General features: G+C 44.6%; 2 protein-coding genes across 3 annotated transcripts in view; one reads left to right on the top strand and one right to left on the bottom strand.

Annotated features, from left to right (window-relative positions):
* The window catches only part of pou6f2 (POU class 6 homeobox 2), a 534,150-nt gene that overhangs the window by 94,050 nt on the left and 412,252 nt on the right, over positions 1-27,848 (bottom strand). The gene's annotated exons all lie outside the window — the stretch shown is intronic.
* Positions 499-27,848, top strand: LOC145346433 (uncharacterized). 2 transcript variants are annotated; one of them, XR_013887692.1, is made up of 5 exons: positions 499-646; positions 11,765-11,914; positions 25,235-25,308; positions 25,861-25,925; positions 27,110-27,848. XR_013887692.1 is itself a non-coding variant. In XM_080193620.1 (5 exons), the coding sequence occupies exons 1-4, from the start codon at positions 537-539 to the stop codon at positions 25,863-25,865; spliced, it is 339 nt and encodes a 112-aa protein (XP_080049746.1). In that variant the 5' UTR covers positions 499-536; the 3' UTR covers positions 25,866-25,899; positions 27,110-27,848. The 2 variants fall into 2 exon arrangements, 1 of the variants encoding a protein (XP_080049746.1); XM_080193620.1 differs by having other exon boundaries at positions 25,861-25,899.

Here is a 27,848-nt window from a genome sequence, read left to right as displayed (position 1 = left end):
CAGGATCAAAGGGGGGACTGTGGCCAAATGGGCCATCTAAAATAGCAATTTGTAAAGCACTCTGGGACAATTGGGCAAGAACTAAAACGACAGGCTGCAGCCTAAAAGACAGAGATAAACAGACTGCAATCCAGACAACTGAATACATAGGATATGGGTCATCTCCAGGACAAAAGAAACTTTCTGGTCAAACTAGGTTGTTTACCAGACATAAGGGCGCTGTAACCCCTTATTTCGGAGGAGGTGTGAACTCTGTGCCCCCAGCACCTGCAGACATGGCTGTTGGGGACACGCCCAGAGATTGGTGTGGCAGCCATCCGACTGGACTTTATCGATCAGGGTGATCAAGTTCTCATTGATTGATTGGCAATGGCCAAAAGGAGTGCGAAACCTGACGGGGTATAAAGGGTGCTGCACAACCAAGAATCTCTCTCTCTCTGAATCCACGAATGAGCTACAGCTAGGTGACCATCCCCAGCGACGATCAGCATGAGGAAAACCACCACACCTGAGAAGAAAGGAAGACCAGAACCAGAATGCCAGACCAGACCAAGTACCAGACTATGCAGAAGACGACGGAGACCAATACAGAGATAAAGGCCAATATCTGCTTGGGTACTTGCCAGTCATGCAAAGTTAAGTCAAGGTCTTGTATTGGATTTGAACTTGAATATTTTCTGTAGGATAACTTATTGTTGGTTGGGTGGGTGATTATTGATTGTGTGTCTTAAATAAATATTGGTCGAACTAATCAGACGTCTACTCACAGCTATTTGTCCACCATGTGAGGGTTAAAACAGACTGTGCGGCAGGCACAACAATTCCCATTCAGCTCCAAATTCCTGAGATCCACACTCACTCTGGCTGTGTCTCACTCTGGATGAGTGTCTCCCACAGGTGATGTGCATCAACTAATATGAAGGGCACTCAAGTTTTCACTGATGGAAATTTCCTCCTATGCAAACAATTTGTGAGTGAAGAAGATTCTGTATTCACTGAGATGTCAAATATTAGAAGGAAAATGTTCAGTAGGTGGCACGGTGCACAGTGCTGATCACTGCTGCCTCACAGTGCCAGGGACCTGGCCTCGGTCAATTGCCTGTGTGGAGTTTATGCATTCTCCTCTGTCTATGTGGTTTTCCTCCAGGTACTCTAGATCCCTCCGTCACGCCAAAGATGTGTGGGTTGGGTTGACTGGCCATCCTACATTGACCCTAGTGTTGGGGGATCAGTAGGGTAAATATATAGGACTATGGTGATAGGGCCTGGGTGAGATTGTGGTCAGTGCAGACTCATTGTGCCAAATGGCCTCCTTCTGTACTGTGGAGATTCTATGATTCTATGAAAAGGAAAACGTCATTTAAATGTCCTTTTTGATAAATATCTGTTTGCTTTCAAAATTCTTCACAGATAATGAGGGTTAGTTTTACTTTCTGAACCCTGCACAGTATCCTACAATATTCTCCTCTAAAACAGTAAACTTGCCTTAAGTGTTCTTAAGGTTTTCTCTTTTCCAGTTATTAATGATATTGAATGTATTTATATAATGCCTAAGCCAAGCTGATATTTATGGATTCTGAGTGTAAGGTTATTTTGGACCAGGATATTTTCACCTGATGGTATCAGTAAACATGGCACAGCATCAGGTTTCTGATTCCTTTCTCTCTTTTAGTAGACTGGCTGATTATCATGCAGTGCCCCAGAACAGGAACTTCCTTTCTCTCAGACATGCCATATAATAAGTACTGAAAATATTTAAAACTCATGGAGATGTAATCATGGCTCAGTTACCTCTCAATGGTCAATGTGAGATGACTTGGTTAGTTCACAGTGATCTTTGACAGTTTCCTGCTTGGGTCACCAGGAGTCATCCAGTTGATAAAGTATCTTTTGTCTTCTTTTTTGAATATTCCCTGTTCATATTATTTGTCTCTCTTCTTTCTTAGAGCAACGCTGTGTGGGACTCTCTAGGAGTTTAGGTACAGGATATAGTTTTTGAAAGAGCTCATGCTTTTCTGGATGTGGATTGGTTGGCTGGCTGTTTGATCGGCTCTTGGTTGGTTAGCATATTTCAAGTCAAAAGAAAAAGTGCTGGAAAATCTCAGCATGTCCCTGGCAGCATCTGTAAGGACAGAGAAAAGCTGATGTTTTGAATCCAGATGACCCTTTGTCAGAGCTTTGACAAAGGGTCATCTGGACTCAAAATGTCAGCTCTTTTCTCTCCTTACAGATGCTGCCAGGCATGATGAGATTTTCCAGCAGTTTTTCTTTTGGTTTCAGATTCCAGCATCTGCAGTAATTTGCTTTTATCCTAGCATATTCCAATGTCGTCTTCCATTGGTTTAGCCATATATAGTCTTCTTCCTGACCCACTCTGATTATCTGTTGGGTCCCAATCAGACTGTGGTGATTTCAACTTGTTTCCTGTTCTAAATTGTTCTATCCAATCCAGCAATGATATTGCAATTAGTAACTATTGATGTAATTAGCAAGTATTGCACCCATCTGATTTCCACATAACACATACTGCTTTGAACTCATAGCCAGTCTGTTAACACTGTTCTTACAGTCCCACCAGAGATGCCTCTAAAATTCTGGAAAAAGCACCCATGCATAGGCAACATCATGGCAATCACGAGGCTCAAGGTTTGAGTACGCCTGGGTTGTTAACTTATTTTGCTTTCCTTTTTTTCACCCAGGAAACAAAGTCATGGAATAGGTAAATCACAATTACCAACTGCTCCATGGTGTATATTCCTTATTGAAGAATGAACCTCGATGTTCATACATTAATTCCAAATTGTAGGCCGAAGAGAACCAATGCTTAACTTATCAAGTTGTTTTCTGTTCTCCTTGATATGTTGTTGAATTCAGTAATAATGCTTATGAAATGTAAATGTGATGTTAAGGAAAAACTTTTTCAGTGAGTGATTGGTTTGGGTCTAGACAGTGCTTGGAAGTGTGGCGGAAGCAGGTTCAGTTGAGGCATTCAAGAGGGCATTAGATGACTAGATGGATGGAAACAATGTGCAGGGGTACAGGGAAAAAGCAGGAGAATGGCACTAAGTCATAATGCTCATTTGGAGACCTGATGCAGACACAATGGGCTGAATGACCTCCTACGGTGTAACAATTTTGTGATTCTGTGTGACGAGTCAATCTCCTTCTGCGACACAATCAAATGCTCAGGGAGAAAGGTTATATCATACCCAAAATTATTTTTTATCTTCTTACCAACTTCATCATAGACTCAAGCGTATGTTCCATTATGAATGTAAATGGTTACAATTTGCCACATTCCTCTTTGAACAACCTGAACCAGAGCAAAGCAAAAATGGCTATTCACATTACAGCAACTCTGATTATCATGCATAGAATCTCTTTCAAAGGTTGTTACACAATACTGCCCCCTCGCCCCTTACCTTCTAGGCGCTTTGAATTGCACTGTGCTTTGCCGCTGTGTTACATTTTAGCTGACATTATTCTTTGGTTCAAACCCACAGATAAGTGATGGATGAGATTCAACTTGGTAGGGCCACACCACCATGTTTCCGTTGGTGGAACGTCCCTACACTGCAGTCCTCACTCCCATTCTTTCTCTTGGCACTATGTAATGAGGAGCCTGATGATACTGCACGTAAATTTGATCCTAAATACCCCAATATTTTCCACTAGGCATACTGGAGATGGCCTTTCTTGCTCTAATAACTCAGGGATGCACAAAACCAAATCCAATAAAGTTTATTTATTAATCACAAGTAGGCTTACGTTAATACTGCTTCTGTATTTAGGCCTGCATTGTTGTGCTGTCTTATTCATTTCCAATAGCCTTAAGGCATCTTCTACATCTTCTACTTCCTTTTCAGCCCTCTCCATTCTCTCCTCATTCCACCTACACTCCTCCTCTAACTCTGTTAATGGGGATGTACGAGTGTAACCTGTCCACGTTATTTAAATCTCTAAACCCTGGAATCATTCTGATGAATATCCGTTGCACCAACTGCACTGATCACTGTCACCTCCAATCCACTCGCCAAACCCACAAAAACTGGCAGTTGGAACTTTATTTCATTTATGGCAGTGCAGATTACTCAGCGAGGCGGAGAGGCTGTAGCAACACACACTTTCCTCCTCTAACTGCATCGATCTTTGTCACTCTCTGTGCCCTTGTGAAACTCAAGCGTGATAGTTCCAAGTTGGTCTTCTGCCTACCTACAAAATGCTTTGCCTCTACCATTCCTTCGAGCATCATCTTTTATACACCATTGCTTTGTGCCACATTCCCAAGGTATTTCAACTTCCATCTGTCCACCATTGACAATAACCACTGCCTGTGTTGTCAACTCCCATTTGTTGTTATTCCTACTTGTTTGTATATCTATCAGTTCATTTCACCTTGAGCATCCTTCGGAAACACCAAAGTTCAAAAGAACTGTCTTTTTCCTGTTTAGTTTCTTCCTGGTTCAACGTTCTGCATTATTTATAAAAGAACTGAAATGTAACTTTGTGGTTTTCTACTTGTCTACCCCTCTAATTTTCACTTTATCCATAATTGTAGTTTAAACCACTACGTGGGAAACATTTGTCCATATGAAGCCACTTACACAGATTACATAGATTACCTGCGTCTGGTTCCTCTTTGTTATCAATGGTTAAGATTGTGTCGATCTCTCCCCTCTGTTTTTTATGACTGGATTTTGAGGGGAAATGCCCAATGCTGATGCCTGGGAACCCTGCCTGTCATTAGCACCAATCAAAAGTATTCCCCCATATAGCTAATTATTTGGGAAAGTGGGTGACAGCCACAGGCGAAGCTCCCAATCACAGAATCCCTACAGTGCAGAAGAAGGTCATTCAGCCCATCGAACCTGAACTGAAACAATCTCATTTAGGTCCTATCCTTGTAACTGCACGTATTTACCATGCTAATCCCGCTGACGCCATAGGTCAATTTAGCATAGGCAATCAACCTAATCTGCACATTTTGGAGTGAGAAGAAACTGGAGCACCCAGAGGAAACCCACACAGATATGGAGAGAATGTGCAAACTCCACACAGACAGTCACCTGAGGCCACAATTGAACGCGGGTCCCTGGCACTGGGCGCCAGCAGTGCTAACCACAGTACCACCGTGGCGCCCCATTCAACAGCTGTGAAGTTGGGAAATTAGCCCTTCTTGATCGAGATCTTGATTGCCAATGGATAGCAAAGATGAAGATCCTGGAAACCATAGCTTCTCCCCATTCAGATCTGAATCTTCTCTGGCTGGATGTCACTGCCTTGATATACATTGATCTTCAGACGTTATAAAGATCAGAGAACAGTAGAATGGCTATATCACATAACCAGGTCATTTGGCTTGTCAAGCTTGGCTGCTTTCCGCAAAGGTAATTTAACTAGTCCCACTCTCCTACTCTTCGTCAGAACTCTGTATTTTTTAAAAAAAACTTTAGGCGCTATTCCAAATCTCCTTTGAAAGTCAAGATTGAATCTGCCTCCACCAGCCTTTCTAACAGTGCATTCTAGATCATAAGGACTCTCTGTGTAAAAAATGTTTTTTCTCATGTTGCCTTTGGTTCTTTGTCAATCACTTTAATTGCTGTCCTGTCATACTTGACCCTTCTGCCATTGGGAACAATTTCTCGCTATCTACCCTGTCGAAATCCCTCATGATTTTGAACACTTCTATCAAATACCCTTTGAACATTTTCTCCTTTAGAGAGAACAAGCCCAAATTCTCCAACCTGTCCACATAACTGAAGCCCCTCATTCCTTGAACTATTTTTGTAAATCTTTTCTACATTCTATCAACTGCCCTTATTTCATATCTAAATGTACCGCATTTGGACACAATAGTTTCATTGAGGTCAGACCGATGGGTCATAAAGGTTCATCATTAATTTCTTGCCTACAAATTCTATTCCTCTTTTTATAAAGCCCTTCATCCCATTTAACTTTTAACAGCATTCTCCAACTACCCTGCCACCTTCAACAATTTGTGCATATGTACCCCCAGGTCCCTCTGCTCTTGCACCCTTCCTGGAATTTTATCCTTTAGTTCATATTGCCTCCATTGTCTTTTCCAACTAAAATTTAACTCTTCACATTTCTCTGCATTGCTTTATATATGACCTATCAATCTCTTCTCGTTTGTCCCTTTCATTTCTTTTCTCATTGAACTCGATAATTGAGCCTGGTTCTCACTTGTATTATCAACAAGGCAGCCGATATATGTCCTCTTTTTCCACTTCACCTTTGTCACTATCTCTGTCCTCATCTACAAAGCTCTGGCTTTCCTCTCATGGGAATGTACCTCAATTGTAAGGAGACCACCACCTTTTTAAAGGCAGCCCCTGTTTGATTACAGTGTTTCATACAAATCTGTGATTCAAATTTGCTGAAATTGGGTCTACTCAGATCAAGTATTTTTACTTTGGATTGTTTCTTGTCTTTTTTCCAAGCTAATATAAACCTTATGACACTATGATCACTGTTCTTCCTCTGTTGCTCCACCTGATCCACCTTATTTCTCAGAACTAGATCTACAACTGCATCTTTGTTAGGCTAGAAACTTATTGATGAGAAAGTTTCCCTGAACAGTATTTCAAAAACACGTACCCTTCTCCCCACTTTATATTATTACTATTCTAGTCTTAATTAAGATAACTACTCTCCAGATCTTGCACCTTCCTATTTAAGTTCCCTGAAAATTTGTTCCTTTATATCTTTTTTACGAGTTGTTGACATGTAGAACACACCCAATAGTGTAATAGCACTTATTTTTTTCACAATTTTAACCACATTCTCCACCTAATCCTTCTCGGACACACACACTCTCTCTCTCTTTTCAGCACTGTAATATTCTCTCCTTTCTATCCTTCCTTCCTCATCTTTCCTGAACATCTTACATCCAAGAATATTTAGCGTCTGATCCTGCCCTGTTTAATTATGGAGTATATATGTGGATAGATGAAAACATTATCCAGAAGATTGTAGACTGGGAATTTCCTCATATCTTTTCTTACCACAGCAGCCTGCATGTAAACAGCTTTCTATTATACTTCCGCTTCCAAGGAAATTCTTACCATTTGCTTTCCTCCCAACCACTTTGTCACCACCTCACGGCTTCAAGGAGCAAATTAAAAACATAAGACATGTGTTTCTCACTAGCCTCTCATTTCTCAAATTTTAAGTTTTTGCCAATAATCTCCTACTAACCCCTGTGCCGCAAAGGTCCCTTTCACTGTGCAAAATATCCAATATACTCAATTGACTATACAGAGGATCCCAGTCTCTCCTTTTAGGGGCAGTGTGACCATTTTCAGCCTCAGTACTGGCATCTCAGCTGCACACAGCCACAAAGAAGCTCCCCCACTTCACATGTTGTCCTTGGCAACTATAATCTGTTCAGTCTGTGGACAACGCCTCTCTGGCAATTTTCAGAAATCCATTTGATGAACTTAATTAAATTGTTCATGTGCATGTTCTTTTTCTTTACAAACAATGATTAATTGCAGAAATATTTAATATGCACATACCGCGAGATATAAAATTAGATGAGACCACAATTGGTGATGTTAATGTTTCACTTAATTTGCAAGATTTCCTTTAAATACAATTCATATTTATACACATTCATTAGATAAATATAATTCTTCAACATAAAAAATATAGAATAATACCCAATCAAGAAAGAGATGCAAGCTTTAATTAGCTTGAACAGGATTAAAATTAATGCAGTGAATTGAACTAATTTAAAATTGCAATTGCAAACATTTCTCACAACTCAATAGCAGCTGAATCTTAATTAAGAGTAGAAGCAAACCTGATTTTACTTGTCCACAGTTTGATTTGGAGGCTCTTTTTATAGAGTCTAGTTATAGTAAATATGAAAACATTTTCTATAAATAACTGTTCATGGTGAGCTTATGCTATTTTATAAATATAGGCTTACTCTTCCCTTCAATTTGATCATGGATGATCTGATGGTGGCCTCAATCCTACTGCCAATACGCTGCCCCATAAAGCTCAACTCACTTGTCTATCAAAAAACTGAGTTAGCCCTTAGTGCTCTCTCGGGAAGAGAATTCCACAATCTGACAGCCCTCTTGAGAAAAAACATCTCCTCATCCCTGTCTTAAATGGGAAACCCCTCGTTTTTAATCTGTGCCCCCTAATTCCAGACTGCCCACAAGGGGAAACGTCCTCTCAGCATCGACACTGTCAAGTCCCCTCAGGATCTCATATATTTCGCTAAGATCATCCAACATTCTTCGAAACTCCAATGGATATAGGACCACCCTCTCAACCTTTTTTTAAGCACTTCATCCCAGGAATCAGTTGAGTGAATATTTTCTGAACTGCTTCTAATGCAATTATATCCTTCCTAAAGTGAGTCTAAAACTGTACACAGTACTCCAATTGCAGTCTCATCAAAGTTGCAGCGACACTTCCTTACTTTATACTCGATTCCCCTTGCAATAAATGTCAAGATTCCATTTGTCTCCTTAATTACCTGCTACACCGGCATATCAACGTCTTATAATTCTCACCCTGGAGAACCCAGGTCCCTCTGTACTGTGGAGCTCTGCAGTCTCTCTCTATATAAATATCTCTTTTCTATTCTCAGAATATAAAAACAAACAGCAAAAATTTCTACAAATATATAAAATGAAAAAGAATGGCAAAAGTAAACATTGGTCCTTTACAGGATGGGAAAGGGGATGTAATAACTGGAAATGAGGAAGTGGCTGAGGCATTGAACAGGTATTTTATGTCGGAAGATACAAATAACATGCCAAAAACTAATGGCAAGAAGGGTTTGGCAGGTGAGGACCTAGAAACTATCATCACAAAAGATAAGTTTGGCAAGCTAATGGAGTTAAAGGTAGGCAAATCTCCTGGCCCTGATGGAAAGTACCCCAGGGTACTAAAAGAGATGGCAGGAGAAATAGCAAATTACTGGTGGTGATTTACCAAAACTTGTTGATTCTGGAATGGTTCCCGCAGATTGGAAAACAGTAAATGTGATACTACTGTTTTAAAAAGGGAGGTAGACAAAAGGCAGGTAACTATAGGCCGGTTAGCTTAACTTCTGTAGTAGGAAAAATGCTTGAATCCATCATCAAGGAAGAAATAGCAAGACATCTGGATAGAAATTGTCCCATTGAAAGATGCAGTACAGGTTCATGAAAGGTAAGTCAAGTTTGACTAATTTGGTGGAATTCTTTGAGAACATTATATGCACAGTGGACAAAGGGGAACCGGTGGATGTGGTGTACTGGATTTCCAGAAGGCATTTGACAAGATGCCACACCAAAGGCTGATGCTAAGATAAATGTGCACGGTGTTACGGGTAATGTATTAACATGGATAGAGGACTGGTGAACAAACAGAAAGCAAAGAGTGGGGGTAAATGGGTGTTTTTCTGGTTGGTGATTAGTGACTAATGGTGTGCCTCAGGGATCAGTTGGGAGCACAATTGTTTACGATTTACATATATGATTTGGAGTTGGGGACAAAGTGTAGTGTGTCAAAATTCACAGATGACACTAAAATGAGTGGCAGAGCAAAATGTACAGAGGATGCTGAAAGTCTGCAAAGGGATATAGATAGTCTAAGTGAGTGGGCAAGGGGATGGCAGATTGAGTACAATGTTGGTAAATGTGAGGTCATCCATTTTGATAGAGATAACAGCAAAATGGACTATTACTTAAATGGTAAAAATTGCAGCATGCTGCTGTGCAGAGGGACCTCGGTGTCCTTGTGCAAGGATCACAAGAAATTGATTGCAGTGCATCAAGTAATTAAGAAGGCAAATGGAATTTTGTCCTTCATTGCTAGAGGGATGGAGTTTAAAAACTCATAATGAGGTTATGTTGCAGCTGTATAAGGTGCTGGTTAGGCCACATCTGGAGTATTGTGTACAGTTTTGGTCTCCTTCCTTGAGAAAGGATATACCAGTCCTGGAGAGAGTGCAGAGGAGATTCACTAGGTTGATTTTGGAGTTGAAAAGGTTGGCTAATGAGGAGAAACTGAGTAGACTGGGGCTATACTCATTGGAATTTAGAAGAATGAGGGGAGATCTTATAGAAACATAAGATTATGAAGGGACCATAAGCATAGACATGGGTCAAGGGTGGAGGAGGAAAAACACATCGTTAAGGTGGCGGCGCGGGCTCATTGGGCTGAAGGGCCTGTTTCCCGTGCTGTGTTGTACTTTGTTTTTTGTTATGTCCTGGAACTTGGTCTCTATTTCTCAATGTGGCTGGCATGGCCTGATGGTGGAATGAAAGAATTCCGCCATGAAAATTCTTGAAAAGTGAACACCAGCTTACACAAAATGTTCCAGACTAATGGATGCAGTGTTGGAAGCATTAGTGGTTGAGGTGGATCGGGGGAGAGATGCCATATCTTGTGGGATCCAGGAGACCCTCATGGACATCCCTTAGTGGAAACGAGTGATGTGGATCTCAGAAACTGACAGCACTGCCACAAGAAGGCTAATGATCTTATGCAGATAGTCAATGCCAATGAATACATTGCATCTTCATATCACATCATCTCCTGGCCATGACATCAGTCTCTCACATTGTTCAATGCACTGCACCCTCATCACTCAACTGGCGCTCAGAACTCACATTTAACATACAGTATTCCATCTCACACACCTCCTATTGCTATTAGCCTCTTGCTGTCTATGTATACCTTTATCCTTTCAGCTATAGCAGGCACAGCATCCACAATGTGGAGATGCCAGCGTTGGACTGGGGTAAGCACAATAAGAAGTCTCACAACGCCAGGTTAAAGTCCAGCAGGTTTATTTGGAAGCACAAGCCACAAGTCTTCGTCGTCCAGTACCTCCCGGAGCGGAGAAACTTCTCCGGAGCCTTCAACATGTCACCGACGAAGATGAACATCTCGCCAAGGTCATCCCCACTTCTTGCCTTTAAACAATTGCACCTCGATCAGACCATTGTCTCCTGCAAACTATCCATGCTTTAGGAGAACAGTGACCACGACACCACACAACCCTGCCACAGCAACCTTTGCAAGATATGCTGGATCGTCAACACGGATGCCATCATCTCACGTGAGAACACCATCCACCAGGTACACGGTACATCCTCTTGCAATTCAGCCAACGTTGTCTACCTGATACGCTGCAGGAAAGGATGTCCCGAGGCTTGGTACATTGGGAGACCGTGCAGACAACGGATCTGACAACGGATGAACACAGCTCAACAATCACCAGGCAGACGTGTTCTCTTCCTGTTGGGAACACTTCAGCAATCATGGACATTCAGTGTCTGATCTTTGGATAAGTGTTCTCCAAGGCGGCCTTCACGACACACGACAGTGCAGAGTCGCTGAGCAGAGACTGATAGCCAAGTTCCACACGAGGACGGTCTCAAACCGGATCTTGGGTTCATGTCACACTATCTGTAATCCCCAAGACTCGCTTGGGCTTGCAAAATTTCACTAACTGTCCTGGTTGGAGACAATATACATCTCTTTAATCTGTGCTCAACCATCTCTCCACTCATGTTGTCTGCACCTTTAAGACTTGATTATCTGTAAAGGCTCGTATTCCAACCATTATCTTGTAAATTGAATTTGAATACAACTCCCACTCACCTGATGAAGGGGCAGTGCTCCAAAAACTTGTGGCTTGTGCTACCAAATAAACCTGTTGGACTTCTTACAGTATATCACCCAAACACCGGGCGGCACAATGGCTGACATTCTGCTCCCTCCTTTGCAGGTCAAGTCATCACACAATTCACGGAAGCAGAGCAGAACTTGTGGGGGAGAAAAACCACTTGCTGCTCCTGAGCGCAACAGAGGAGATGGCTCAAGGCCTGCTGCAGCAGAACCTGTGGCATCTCACATCATTGGGAACATTGATATCACGGCATGGTTCCACCTCATGCCTCTTCAGCTTTCAACTGACCTTCATATTCCTATCTAGCACTATCAGCAAGCTGTTGACGACCACAAACTGCTAGCTTTATAACCCACACCTTTTCTCAACACCTAAGAGCTGCCCCCTGTCCAGCCACAGTGGCCTTAGGAAGAGGAAAGAGAGCAAAAGCACACCACTGATGAGCAAGCCTCATCACATGATCTGATACTCACAGCCAACAGCTCAGATATTGGCAATGCGCATACCTTAGGGGTTATCACCACATGTTCAGTCGTCCCAGCACAAGTGCTCTGCAGCCAGGCCAGATATAAAGAATGCTGCATTTTCCGGCTTTCCAGAGGGCAAGGTGGTAGACACACCATGGTAGCACAGTGGTTAGCACTGATCCCTCACAGCACCGGGGACCCGGGTTCAATTCTGACCTCGAGTGGCGTTTTGCACGTTCTCCCCTTGTCTGGGTGGATTTCCTCCGGGTGCTCCAGCTTCCTCCCACAGTCCAAAGACGTGCAGGTTAGGTTTATTGGCCATAATAAATTGTCCCATAATGGCAGGAGGATTAGCAGGGTAAATACTGCTGCGGAGTACTCAGGTGAAGACCATGGTGGGGTGGCACACAAGAGAACAACAGATGCTGGATGCATTGGCTGGCTTTCCAGACAGTCTCCTATCACAGTGAATGGACATGGAGGCATGAGGCTCAAGCTTGGCCAAGGGAATGGTATGGAGTTTGCCCTTTACGTAGCCTCTGCTCCATCTATCTCCCTATCATCATGCAGACCCAGAGACACTGCTACTGGTGCCCCCATACTTGTTGAGGCCTTCATGTGGACAGGTCACTTACTGCTCTTCTATCCTGGTGAGGATGTGACAACACTCTTTGACAAATTTCCGATACTTTTCAGTGGGAAAAACCCATAATTCTGCAAAATTTGCAATCAGGATGCCTGGCCCTTTAAGTTACCCTACTGCAGGGCCTGTGGGCAGCACCATGGCACAGTGGTTAGCACTGCGGCCTCACAGCGCCAGGGATCCAGGTTCGATTCCCAGCTTAGGTCACTGTCTGTGTGGAGTTTACACATTCTCCCCATAGCTGGGTGGGTTTCCTCCAGGTGCTCCGGTTTCCTCCCACAGTCCAAAGATGTACATATTATGTGGATTGGCCGTGCTAAATTGCTCTTTAATCTCCCAAGATGGGCTGGTTAGGGGGATTAGCCCAGTAAATATGTGAGGTTACAGGGATGGGCTCGGGCAAGACGTTTTGTCTGACAGTTGGTACAAACTGGATGGACTGAATGGCCTCCTTCTGCACCGAAGGGATTCCGTGATTCTATGATTTTCTGCTTCATATTTTCTCCTTTAAAAGTGGACAACAGACAGTTGGATAGAATGACAGTAAAAACACACTTTCCATGTGTTTGAGAGTGCAGCTGTGAGTCCATATCAAGAATGGACACAGTGTGGGGGTAGCTGTTTGTGTGCTACCTCCTACCAAAGAATGGGCACAAGTTCACAGAACAAATGGCGCAATGTAATTGAATTTCTTGTTTAATGCAAGTATAACCTAAAGCTTTTCCATTTATGGTAGGAATGGATGTAAGTTAATTCGTCAAACATTTGACACTAGTGGTTTTAATTAGTTTTTTTCATGTTAAAGCTGTGAGGGGTTTTTTTTAGTTGGAGTGAAATAAGTGGAAGAGGAGATTGGAAAGCAGGTTTTGGATGTTAGCCTGTTCAGTCTGCAGACCTCCTGTTTTCTTCCATCATTTGTTTCTAATTTAAATGGATATAAAAAATTGGGAGTAAAGTGATCTCGTTTGGAATGGAAAATCAGGCACAGTGAGCAATATCAAGATTGTCTCCTTGTGATTTTTACTGTCATCAACCAAACAGGGTTGCAATATTCCCTCAGAGTGTAGACAGTTTTTTTGAAGGTACTGGTGTAAAACATTACAGCTCTGCTAGATTTCCTAGGGATCTTTTGTACGTGTGTGTTATTTCCAGTGAGTTTGGATGTGATTGTCTTGCTGAGAGGTTCAATACTTTCAACTGAAGAGCTTAGTGCTCATATAGATTAGGGATGGGTGGCCACCGTCATGGTCAATCTTTCTCAACAGAGATATTGATCAATTCATTGCAGTGCCAAAGTTGGGGGGAGGCACATGCTTTTACGCTCTTAGCATCTAACATTTACTGTGCTGATTACAGTGAATGCTAAGAGAACTGTCCTGTTTCTGGACCATAAGTTTGAGGGCATCACATGTGACCACCATGATCTGAGGCCAAAAACTGACAATTGATGAGACAGGTGAGACAAATTCTCACCCAGCGAGGCCTTTAGCCCCAGTAACTGAGGTGGCAGCTCTTCACTGCTAGGATAAAACACTGTTCCCTCCCTTCGGAAGTGTCCTTTCAACTCCCACTATGCAGGGGTCAGTAATTTAAAATTTATCAAAGTTGGATTCAGCTGACTAAAGATAAACAAGTAATGGAATCTGCTGCAAGGTCCAATATATAAGGTTTGTCACACAGGAAATAGGAGCAGGAGTAGGCTATTTGGCCCATCCGCTATTCACGAGACCATGGCTAATCTTCTACACAATGTCATTTTCCAACCCCATATTCTTTGAGGTCTTTTAATATTTGGAAATCTATTGATCCCTGCCTTGAACAGACTCAGCGGCTGAGCCACAGCACTCTGGAGTGAGCCACCGCCGTCCAAATATTCAGCATCTTTTGAGTAAAGAAATTCCTCCTCATCTCAATCCTAAATGGTTGCCGATCTCTGATCCTGAGACACTGTCCACTGGTTTTAGACAACAAGCCAAAGGAAGCATCCTTTCTGCATCTTCCACCCCTTAAGAATTTTGTATGTTTCAGTGAGATCACCTTTCATTCTTCTAAACACCGGAAAATGTAGACCCAGTCTCTCCTCTTGGATAATCCTGACATCCCAGAGATCAGTCTCAAGGACCTTTGTTAGGTTGATTGGCCATGCTAAATTGCCCCTTCGTGTCAAGGTGATTAATGGGGTAAATACGTGGGGTTTTGGGGATACTGCTAGGTGGGATTGTTGTTGGTGCAGGCTTGATGGGTCAAATGGCCTCCTTCTGCACTGTAGGGATTCTATGACTACATGATGAGAACTGAATGCAATATTCCAGGTGGGGTCTCACCACAGTTGTATACAATTGCAGCAAGTCATCTTTACTTCTGTCCTCAAATAATCTTTTGATTAAAGCTAATATATCATCTGCCTTCCTAATTGCTTGTTGCACCTGTATGCTAGCTTTCAGTGACTCATGAACAAGGACATGGGTCCAAGGTTTCTTTAGACATCAACACTTCCCAATCCCCATTTAAGAAATACTCTCCATTTTTTTTTCCAACCAAAGTGGATCACTTCACATTTCTCCACATTATATATTCCATTTCCCATGTTCTTGCCCACTCACTCAGCCTGTCTAAATCCTTTTGAAGCTTCTTTGCGTCCTCCTCACAACTCACATTCCCACAAGTTTTGTGTTATCAGCAAATTTAGAAATACTATATTTGTTCAAAATCCAAATCATTGACAAAAAACAAATAAAGAAATTACAGTGGCAACAAGCTACGACCGAACTAGCTTCAATTTGTATTCTTGGTTCAACCACACTGCTGCAACATCAGAGTTTGCCTTGCTAGAGCCTGGCATGCACTTGTAACTCATTTGAACCCTGAGCGTGACCAAAACTATATTTTTATTGTACTTGAGGCATTTCAATGAAGATAAATATTTTGACATTCAGCTTGATTACAGTTAAGGCTGTTGCAATCAGCCACAGTGCCTGAGACTAGGAAGAGTGGGAACTGCTTAGCGTTTTCACTCTTTCGTTCTATCCAGTCAGCCCTGTGGAAAAAGACTGTGGAAAAACTGGTTTAGAGGGGGAGGCAGTGACCTAGTGGTATTGTCACTGGACTATTCATCTGGAGACCTGGGTTCAAATCCCATCACGGCAGATGGTGAAATTTGAATTCAATAAAAATCTGGAATTAAAATTCTATTGATGACCATGAAACCATTGTCAAGTGCCCTTTAAGGAATGCAGTCTGCCATCCTTACCTGGTCTGACCTACATACGGCTCCAGACGTTCAGCAATGTGGTTGACTCTCCAATGCTCTCTGAAATGGACGGCAGTTAGGGATGCCCATACCCGGTGAATGAATAAAAGAGATGTTGTCAAATTGCCTGCAGACAATGAGTTCGGAGAGTTATGAATGAATGAGTAATACGTGTGCAGGGAGATCATGGCGCACGATGGGTCCTCATGAAACTGAACTGCAGAATAAATTGGCTAATTGAATTACATCGTAACATGAGCCCCGACTACAATACAGACCAGGAGAGCGGCGAAGTAAATTGAAACTCACTACACAAGTTGGGCATGGGCTATTCTAAACTCTCCCATTAAAATCCTGCAAAGATCCAGCCTCCCATGTGGAAAGGTGTGGGGAATGGAATTCCGAGAGGGTATTGTGGGATGAAATGTAGGAAGCACTCCTGTCCTCTCAAAGAAAAGGTGAGGAGTCACCTCTCACTGTCTCGTCATATGACTATCCTTGCCTGACTTGGTTCAAACTGTGAGAAAACTGCAGTAGCATTCTTCAGGTCTGAGTTAAAACTGCAGTGGAAGCCCAATAACACCAGGGAAGCTGATCTGTGCGTTTAAAGGAGGAGCCCAGTATTTGCTGGTGGACAGTTCAACTGCTACAAGCAGACTTCTAAATTGATGTTTAAAGAGCTTGAGCAAATTTAATTGTTCACTTGCCCAATTCCCCTTAGGTAAGCTGAGTTAAAACGATTCACGAGAGTTTTTAAATATGACTAAAACATTTATAATTATGAAAGAATGAGATATGGAAATAGAAGTGAACTGTTTCCAGTAGGAGCAGGGCCTACAGGAAGATGCTTTTGCCCCCCACCCCCCCCACAAGAAAATCGCTGGCCTCCCAGCCTCCCCATCCCCCACTGACCCGAACATCACTGCCCGCACCCCTCCCCCCACCGCCCCCCTCTTCACACACGGAGCACTGTACTGCCATGCACACCCGCTGCCTGCGAGCATTGCCACTTGTTGAATGAGAGCCTTGATCACTGCACCTACCCACCACCCCCCCCACTCCTGGATACAGTACAGTTCGCCCAATTAGCACCTTTGGAGATAGCTCACCCTCTATCGAAAGCAGGTTGCCTGTACATTATTCACAATGAAATTTAACTAAGTAGCCCAAACTGACTGCACCTGGACTCCCTTAACAATGACGTGGAGATGCCGGCGTTGGACTGGGGTAAACACAGTAAGAAGTCTCACAACACCAGGTTAGAGTCCAACAGGTTTATTTGACAGTAGACCCACAACCTGAAAGCTTGTGGGTTTACTATCAAATAAACTGGTTGGACTTTAAGCTGGTGTTGTGAGACTTCTTACTCCCTTAACAAGCCAGAGCTGTATTACAGCTGCAATTATGGACACACAGGCAGTCATGCCAGGAAGTTGCCCCGAAGAAAAAAGCGTTCCAAGATTTTTGGAGACCGAGCAGGCCCGCCTGCTGGACGCGGTGATGGAGAGGTGACATCTGCTGCACCCCACTCAGGACTGTTGTCCAAGGGGTTGCATCATATGGGAGGTAACGGTATCTGCAGTGAATGCCAGGACCCTGACCCGTCGGTCTGGAGTATTAGAAGTAGATGAATATCCTTCATCAGATAGCAAGGATGAGCGAGCAGCCCACTCTGAAACTAGTACGTGTGTTGTGCTTACAATCTCAGACCATCCCCAGGCACCTCAAGGCCACCATCAGCTGTGCGCCCCCTCTTTCCCCACCACAGTACTGCCTCCAACTCCGGTGGCAGCACCCCCCCCCAAGTCAGCACCCTCCAGTGGGGACCCATCTCCCCAAAACATAACCTCTCAACACACTGCACCCCAAGCTCTCTCATACATCACGCTTTCAATCCCCCTTTTGGCCCAACACAAAACTGCACACAAAATCGGGGTGTGCGAGGGGAGAAAAACTGACGATGGAGTACCCTAGTTGTGGTTGATGATGGGGTCTGAGCAGCGCGCCCTGGAGCTGGGGGGGGGTGGGGGCTGGGTGTGGTGTTAGGACACACCTCGAGCGGTCACCAATGGCCAGGTCAGTGTCCGGCATGCAAGTGAGCATCAGCTGAATCCTTTTCCTGAGGTTTTCTTTGAAGGGAGTGCCATGCCGCACAGGCTGTTTTACCTCCCTTCCCCAGTGTGCGTTTGGAGAACAGGTAGGAATCAGACTTGAGCAGAGCTCCTGTGTGCCTTGTAGCAAGTCATCGTCATCCTCACCAAAGTGCCAGCCCAGGCCCATTAATCTGTTGTGATGTGTCTCTCAGAGTGGGAGATGTGCCGGGGTGGGAGTGGAGCTGAGAGGAGATGGGGAAGGACATATGTCACGTCGATTGAGGGGGGGCTGGCAATTGGAGTGGCTCCTTAAGTGTGATGGACGGCCCCCACACTGGATGTCACCAGCTAGGGTGAAGTGGGCTGCTATCAGGCTCTCCCTTGCTGCCCTGTCCTGTCAGGCCCCGGCCTATTGCCGCCTGCCCTCCATCCTCCGGCTCCTCATACGACAAGTTGTTGAGTTCTGCCTGGTGTCGATCCTCTTCTTCCAGTTGGTCTCCCCACTGTGGTGCAATGTTGTGCAGGATGCAGCACTCAATTATAATGCACGAGGCACGCACAGGGTCATGCTGGAGGGCACCCCCATTGCGGTCAAAGCAGCGGGACTGCATCTTCAACAAAGCTGTGCAACGTTCCACTAGAGACTGGGTGGCAATGTGGGCCTCTCTGTAGTGGGTCTCCACCTCGCTCTCGGACCTCTGCACTGGCGTCATTGGCATGACCTCAGCGGGTAGCCCTTGACCCCCACGAGCCATCCTGGCAGCCTGGGCTATCATAGACACTCCCTGAGTGGCGTGCACAGACCTGTAAAATGTTCATCCGGTGGTCACAGACAATTTGAATATTCAGCGAGTGGAAGCCCTCCCTGTGAATGAATGGTTGCCCCTCACCTTGTGGGGGCCGCAGGACGATGTGTGTCCCAACCACTGCCCCTTGAACTTGGGGCATCCCAGCAATGGCGGCGAAGGCTGCACCCTAGGCCTCCTGCTGAACCTGTCTGACACCAAAGCAGATGTATTGGCCTGCCTGGGTGAACAAGGCATCTGCCGCCTGGTGAACACGAGCGTGGACTGAGGCCTGTGAGATTCCATTGATACCTCCACTGGATGCCTGAAACGACCCTGCTGTATTGAAAATCAGTGCTGCCGTTACCTTAACTTCTGCTGACAGCCTGTGGCCGCCCCTCCTCTGAGGCTTCAGGTGTGGGAGCACCTCACACAGGGGCCAGACTGTGTCCTTGGATAGGTGGAGTTGACGACATCACATGACGTCTGACAGGCCCTCAAAGGGACCTCCTGGTCCAGTGCTACCTAGGCCTCCGCATCCTTCTTCTTCTGGGCAGCCTTTTGGGAAACTACTCTCCCACCTCATGGCCATCAGTGCCCTCCTCCCTGAGGGTCTGCCATTGGCTGCTCCTGGAGTGGCCTCTCCTCGCTCTCCTCCTCCTGAGCTGCCACCATGATGGCCAGCTCTAATCAATAAGACCGAGATCTGCACGATGGGGGTTAGAGAGAGAGAGACATTGATAGATACATGTTATTGCTTGCAGCTACCCCAAAACCATCCAACCCTCTTCCCTGATTCCCTCACTGGGAGTACACCCACTTGTGGATGCTGGCAACACAACACCATCTGGGGTACCATGCAACACCTGATTAGGTTGCCGGCCATTGGCATCATCGACACTGCAGGCAGGGTGAGTTTGCAGGTTGGTGTGTGAGCTTGACCATTGTGCTCCCTTGGGCCATTGACATGAATGCAAGTACAGCACTCCCTTCCAGGTATGTGTTACAGGTCAGGGGCAGACTCCTGATTATCACAAAGGTGGGTTCCCTTTCACTGCAGAGTACACGCAATGTGAGTGTCTGTGTTAACTGAGCACCAGCTGCCTGAACTGATTAGCCCTCAAGCAGCACATGGTGCACTTCACCCCACCTCCCTAAAACCCCAGCACTGAGTCCAGTCCCTCACCACACCCCACAGCCAGAACAATGGAACAGCCCAGTGGCTGCAAACAGCAGCCTGACCAGCAGTCAGTAAAGGCCCCTCCCCCCATCCCATGTGGAACATTGCTGGGCCTGGGGACAACACTTCCAGCTCTCCACAGCCTTCCCCACACCAAGCAGAAAGTTATCAAGCCCTGCCTCCAATTCCCTTGCACTCTGGGGGCTGCAACTCCATAAAAAACTTACCTCCTTCCTCCTGTTCAAGGCTGCCACGCCAGGTCCCGATTTTTATACAGCAGTTGTAAACCCGCCAGTACGACACCACAGCAGAGTGGGGGTAGACGCAAGCGGAGCCAGACATTCTAGTCGTGGACCATCTTATTAGACATTAAGGTATGCAAACACATGCTAATGTCTGTCACGCTGATTTTTAGCGTGGATCCGGCAACACCAAAACACTTGGGCCTAGGAGATGTGTGGAGGCCCCCATACCCAGCGCGAATCGGCCATCGCTCAAGACTCTCGGCCCGCTGTGCAAAGATTCAGGCCAGCAGGATAGGAGAATCGCTGCCATGATATTTAGAACATGTAACAGAAGGATCTTCTTCCCACAGATAGCTGCAGGATTTCATTTCAGGGTTTAATGGTTAAGGCAGAAACTATGCCAGCGTTCAAGGTTGGATAGGAAACATGGATGAAGGAAAAGAGGCTGAAGAGAAACAGAAAAGGGTGAGTAAATGCCATCAGACTATTTGCTCAGATGCAGGGTAACACTGACATTGTTGTAAATTCTATGTATTCCTTCAAAATGGGAGAAAAAAAAAGTGGACATTCAAGTAATTGCCACACAGACCAGATTTAATTGTTGAGTAAATTTCTAAACTATTGGATGAGCAGAGGAAATATTGAATGCCTTAAATAATTGAATACATTTCTGACCAAATTTTAAAATAGTTGTTATTTTGACTCGACTTTAACAACTATTCACAACACTGGCTGATTTCAATAAATACTTAATTTATTGGCTACTTAAATTATTAATTATGGATTGAATTTCATGAATAAATTTCATGAATACGTATGGCAAACCAGTGACCTATTGACTGAACTGTAACAGCGGTTTGTTAGCCATGTCTCAGTTGGTAACACTCTCACCTCTAAAATCAGAAGGTTGCAGATTCGTGCCCCACTCAGGAGGAAACACAAAAATCAGAGCTAATACTCTGGTGCAGTCTTTCAAATACAATGTCAAACTGAGGTCCTGCTGACCCTTCAGACAGATATCAAGGATTCTATGGCACTATTTCAAGTATGCTTAACATTACGCAAAGGTGACTTTGTTGGATTGGGCACATTTGTAGATCAGCCGATGGATGTTTCTCCAAGAGTTTTCCGTACTTCGAGTTAGCCAAAGCCAGAAGACCAGTAGGATGCCCAAAACCCCATTTCAAAAGATGCTTGCAAGCTTGGCACTAAGGCCCGAAACATTGATTTTTATAGCTTGGAAACACTAGCCAATGATAGATGGAAGTTGCAACACAATTTGTTGGCCAGCGTGCCAAGACAATAGGCACCAAAGCTGAAAAGAACAATCCACAACAACACCTGATTACCATGCTATCTGCAGCACTTGTGACAGAGCCTGCCTCTCATAGGTTGGTCTCTTCAGCCATCAGCAGAAGTGAATCAAATTAAACTATCCCTCACTGAATTTGCTGCATGTCCATCATCTTATGTAGCGGATACTGTTGAAAATAATTGCAAAGAAGAACAGGGAGTTATCTCCAGTGTCTTAGAACACTACAGCACAAACAGGCCCACAAGTTGCACCGATCATATCCATACCTACCAAGCCATAGAACTATGTGTAACTCCCAATCCCATTAAATTCCATGTACTCATCCACAAGTCTTTTAAAAGACCCCAGCAAGTTCGCCTCTACCACCACCGGTGGCAGCCGATTCCACTCACTCACCACCCTCTGAGTGAAAGACTTACCCCTGACATCTCCTCTGTACTTGTTCCCCAGCACCTTAAACCTGTGTCCTCTCGTAGCGACCATTTGTGCCCTGGGAAATAGCCTCCGAGAATCCACCCTATCTACTCCTCTCAACATTTTATAAACCTCTAACAGGTCGCCTCTCGACCTTCGTCTCTCCAGGGAGAAGAGACCTAGCTCCCTCAATCTATCTTCATAAGGCATGTCTCCCAATCCAGGCAACCTCCTTGTAAATCTCCTCTGCACCCTCTCAATAGCTTCCACATCCTTCCTGTAGCGAGGCGACCAGAACTGCACACAGTACTCCAAGTGGGGTCTTGGTGAATATTTATCTTGGAATCACCATCACAATTATCTGGTCACTATCACAATGTAGGAACTTGCTGTGCACGCATTGGCTGCAGCATGGCCAACATCACAGCTGTGACTGCACTCAAAGACATAGGGCAGGATTCTCCGGCCTCCCAGCTGTGTGTGTTTCTCGGTAGTGGAAGGTAGCACGCTATTCGCGGGCAGCAGAATTCTCTAATCCCATTGCCATCAATGAGATTTCACATTGTAGCCACCCCATGCTGCCAGGAAACCCACAGGCGGGAGTGCGTTGCCGGCGGAACCAGAGAATCCTGCTGGCATGAATGGCTGGAGTATTCTGGCCATTGTGTGCTTTAAGGTATCCAGTCATGGCAAAAGGTGCTACAGAGATACAAGCCATATGTTTATCGGTTACTTAAACTGTGTTGCTGTGATTTTGAAACAGGGGAGTGATCCTGGATAAGAGAAAAACAAAACAGAGCAACTCAGCAGTCCTTTTTCTTTTCCATTGACTTAAACGATGTCTTTAAGAAGAGACTAGGAGCTAACACAAACCAAAATCGAAAATTCTTCAATAGCCCTTTAAACAGTGAAATGGTAACTAGAGAAAGGATGGAGCTGCTTCGGGATAAAAAAAAATCTACACATGAAGTCAGAAAGCATGAGTGAGATACTAACTGAGCATTCTACATCTGTCTGCGCCAAAGGAAAAGGTGCTGCCACAGTCATAGTGAAAGGTGCGGTTGAGACACTTGATGGGCTAAGAATTGATAAAGAGGTAGTACTGGAAAGGCAGGCTGTACTTAAAATAGATAGGTGACCAGGATCGGATGGGATGCATCCAAGTTTGCTGAGTGAAGTGTGGGTAGATATTGTGGAAGTTTTAGCCATAAACTTCCCATCCTTTTTAGGTACAGAGATGTTGCCAGACCACTGGAGAATTATACATGATACTCCTTTATTTGGAAGGGGGTTTAAGGATTAACCCAGCAACCATAAGTCAGTATATTTAATCTCGGTGATGGGGAAAGCTTTTCAAAATGATAATCTGGAACTAAATTAACAAACAATTGAAGAGTTGTGCATTAATAACAAATCCATGCTGACTTTCTTTTAAGGGAAAGTACCGTGTAGCTAACTTGATTGGGCTTTTTGATGATGTAGTGGAAAGACTTGATGAAAGCAACGCAGTTGATGTGATATATGGACTTCTAAAAGACATCTGCATAATAGGCTTGTCAGCATTGTTGAAGTCCATAGAATAAAGATGGCAAGGCAGCATGGATACAAAGTCAGCTAAAGGACAAAGCAGTGAGTAGTGTGAATGGTTGTTTCTTGGGCTGGAGGAAGGCGGCAGATTTGGGTCTGAAAATTGCAATTACCCAAAAAGGGGATTAAGAAGCAACAGGGAAAAAAATGATGCATGACTAAATAAACAGGAGAAGTGTACGACCTATGACAAATCAGAACAGCTTACTGGTCCCAGAGGATGAGTGGATGGATAATGTAGACTATGTTGATCAGGTAGGGTGTGACTGATAGGAATCCTTCCCAATCAAATCTGTGATAGGAAGACCCATGGATAGCCTTGCCACCCTGCTGCCAATTGAGGCTTTAAGTAGGTATTAATTTCCCACTTAAGGGTATCATCCCTCTGCCACTGGTATTTACCCAGCAGTGAGTAGGGACTTACCATGCAGAAAGCCTGAAAAACAAACCCATCTGTAATCCTAGGCTTCAGGTGGGTGTTGTACCAGTAGCAGCCATCACCTCCTCAATGGCACTACCAAGCAATGAGGAACAAACAAAGAACAAAGAAAATTACAGCACAGGAACAGGCCCTTTGGTCCTCCAAGCCTGCACCAACCATGCTGCCTGACTTAACTAAAACCCCCTACCCTTCCGGGGATCATATGCCTCTATTCCCATCCTATTCATGTACTCGTCAAGACACCCTTTAAAAGTCAATACTGTATCCGCTTCCACTACCTTCCCGGCAATGAGTTCCAGGCACCCACTACTCTCTGTGTAAAAGATCCGCCTCATACATCGCCTTTAAACCTTGCCCCTCACACCTTAAACATGTGCCCCCAAATAATTGGCTCTTCCACCCTGGGAAAAAGCTTCTGACTATCCACTCTGTCCATGCCTTTCATAATCTTGTAGGCTTCTATCAGGTCTCCCCTCAACCGCCGTTGCTCAAGTGAGAACAAACCAAGTTTCTCCAACCTCTCCTCATAGATAATGTCCTCCATACCAGGCAACATCCTGGTAAATCTTTTCTGTACCTTCTCAAAAGCCTCCACATTCTTTTAGTAATATGGCGACCAGAACTGAACACTATATTCCAAGTGTGGCCTAAGGTTCTCAAAAACTGCAACACGACTTGCCAATTTTTAAACTCAATGCCCCGGCCGATGAAGGCAAGCATGCCGTAAGCCTTCTTGACTACCTTTTCCACCTGCATTGCCGCTTTCAGTGACCTGTGTACCTGTACACCCAGATCCCTGTGTACCTGTACACCCAGATCCCTTTGCCTGTCAATACTCTTGAGGGCTCTGCCACTTGTATTGAGGTTGTATCACATTGAAATACTGGGTGAAATTTTACGACCGTGTCGTGCCCATTTTGCAGTGGGAAAATGTCATAAAATCGGGCTTGATGTGAGTAGTGGGAATGGTCCCCACTTTTGCGTCCATTGACATTTTAGCAAGAAAAAAAATTGATGCAATCAGGGTCCTGCCCACAATGGGTGAAACGTCAACTTGCACTTTTTTTGCATTCATCATTCAGTGTAATTGGTGAGCTTCACTCCCAATCAGCCCAGCTCACCTGCCTTAACCACTTTGTTCCCTGCAGCCGGATTGGTCAGGAAAACACTTCAAGTACAAGAGTTGCATTCAGGTGCTCGAGCAGCGAGGGTGAGCGAGGAGGTAAGTCTCTGCTTTCAAACTGCTCCATGCTGCTGGGTGGGGGTTGGTTTTGTGGAGGCCATGTTGAATTTCGGGTCAGGGAGCTGCAAGCGTGGCGGGGGGGGGGGGCGGGGGGCGGGGCGGGGCGGGTGGATGGTTGCTGTTGGTCACAGGATCTGACTTCGGCCTGTCAGCACAGACCCGGGTCAGAGCGTTGAGTTTGGGTTTTAGCACTAACTCTGGATCCCACTGCTGGCAGCAGTGAGCACTATTACTGGTGGGGGATGAGCTGGAAACTCTCTGAAGTGGCAGTGCTGCAGCCTCAAGACTTGTTAGCAGTATTGTCTATGGCCATGACTGCGTGGGTTCTGGGTGCGTGTTTGTGAGTTGGGGGGGGAATAGGGGAGGGGTTGCTTTGCCATTCTCGGGGGTCTGTGGGAGGGTATGGGGAATGTGTGTTGCTAGGAGGCAGGGGTTGGAAAATGTGAGGAGCGTGTGTTGCTAGGCTGGGGCCAGTAGAGTTCTTTAACTTCTGCACCTTTCTCTCTCCTTCCCCAAATCCACACCCTGAAGATTGACGATGGCACAAGTCCTGGAGGGTATCACTTGCAGGTGTGCTGATGAAGGTGGGAGGAGAGGTAGAATTTGTGCCTCTGCGATAATCAGGGATAGGGGAGAGAGAGAGAGAGAGAGAGAGAGAGTCATGTCAGTCAGCCATCGGAACCAGGGAGGTGATGAGGGAGCCACATGCAAGAGGGTTGGGGGGTGTCTTTGATGTCCATGGGGGGGCGAGGGGACCCTGTACCTGGCCTGGGGGGTGTTCTGTCAGGATAGCTGCTTTTTGTTTTAGCTTTTACTGCACATGCGCAGTTTCTGGCTCTGATCTGATCCCCTGGTTGTCTGGCAAGATAAGCCCGGCCCACTGCCTCTGGTGGCTAGAAACAGTCTATCCCATTTTTCAAAGACTGAGTGCATGAGATTCAGAGTGAAAACGTGCCCAAAAAAATGGATCAGGGAAAAACGTTTTCACGCTAGCTGGACACTTTGAAAAAAATCTTGTAAAATTTCTCCCACTATGTACTGTTGTGGTCTTTATGTTACAAAATGAATATTGAGGTACTGGAGAAAGTGAAAAAAGTTTTACAGGGATAACACCAGAAATGATAACTATTAGGAAAAATTGAATAGTCTTTAATACTCCAGAAAAAGGGAAGAGTGAGTGATGACCTAATAGGAACCTTTAAGATTATGAAAGGATTTGATAAAAGTAGGTGCAGAGAAAATGTTTCCACTTGTGAGTAAGCCCAAAACTAAGGGCCATAAATACAAGATAGTCACTAATAAATCCAGTAACAAATGCAGGAAAAATATCTTCACCAAAGAGTGGTTCAAATGTAGATCTCATCAGAAGATGGAGTAGTTGAGGTGAATGACATAAATCCTAAAAGCAGAACGAGCAAAATACAAGAGGGAGAAAGGAATTGAAGGGCCAGATCAAATAGGATGAGAAGGGGCTTGTGTGGAGCAAAATGCCAGTATAGACTAGATGGGTGAATGGTCCTTTGTGCTGTTAATTGTATGAAGTATGTTCAGATTCTGGCAAACTTATCCCAGTACCTGACAACTTAGTACAATATCTGGCAACTCTGGCACAGAATCTGGTTTGTATCAAATTCTACATCCCAGGGATTGTGCAAGTGCAGTACTGGGAATTTGATTGTTCTGTATCTCTAGTCGGATGCACAGGCAATGGCACAACACAATCTGTTGGAGCTTAAACTAAATAATTATCTAAAAAAAAAATTGTCTCCTCTCTACACAGGGAGAATTTCAGAAATCGAGCTGCCAACGTTTCACCCTCCAGGAGATGGTATTCTAACACCCATGGATGTAAATTTCAGGGTTCTGCTTGGTTGGGAAATGAAGCATAAAATCTGCAAAATATGCATCCCAAATGATTGATGCCGCATTTAGGCGCTTATGGACTTAAAACCCGTCAGTGCTAAGCAAACAACTGCCTCTTCAATGAGCCACAGGTTCACAGGCTACAGACTGCTGCTGAACTGTTTTAAAAAGAACAGTAAAATCACTTTTGAGCAGTTTCCAAATAGAAATTAATACAGAATAAAGGTTGAAGTAACAAAAGGGCGGCATGGTCGGCATACGGTTGAGACAATCTTCCTATAATATCTGTTATGCGCACCTGAGATAGGATGATTCATTAGATCAGGCTCTACGTTGACAAGGTCCATCGTTCAACTCTCTGAGTACTGATGGAGCAATTCTAAATCTGCCCAATAAATATGACAAGGCCAGCAATTTACTGTTGCTCAGGGTACTTCTTTGCTTATATTAGATCTTTCTCAAAAGACACACGCACAGACGCACAGACACACACACACACACACTCTCTCAAGATGTGTATGTGTCAAGACATACAACTGTCCCGAAACCATAAAATTCCACCCAAGGTCAATGGATCTTTTCATGGTCCTCCTCTTGCCTGCTCCGATTCCCATGATGGGTGGGACGGTAAAATTGCAGCCTCTTTATATATGTGT

Source organism: Carcharhinus amblyrhynchos, chromosome 8 (assembly GCF_965287045.1).
Source record: "Carcharhinus amblyrhynchos chromosome 8, sCarAmb.v2.hapA, whole genome shotgun sequence".
NCBI classification, from domain to species: Eukaryota; Metazoa; Chordata; class Chondrichthyes; order Carcharhiniformes; family Carcharhinidae; genus Carcharhinus; species Carcharhinus amblyrhynchos.
Note: the sequence above shows the minus strand (reverse complement) of the source record. Positions and strands in the feature narration are given on the sequence as shown.

Bases quoted from the DNA above. Each gene is read 5' to 3' on its own strand.
- LOC145346433 (XM_080193620.1), top strand. From the start codon at position 537: ATGCCAGACCAGACCAAGTACCAGACTATGCAGAAGACGACGGAGACC. The intron at 647-11,764 runs GTCTTGTATTGG...CCTCCTTTGCAG, and splicing joins TCATGCAAAGTTAAGTCAAG to GTCAAGTCATCACACAATTC. The intron at 11,915-25,234 runs GCATGGTTCCAC...TGTTCCCTGCAG, and splicing joins TTGGGAACATTGATATCACG to CCGGATTGGTCAGGAAAACA.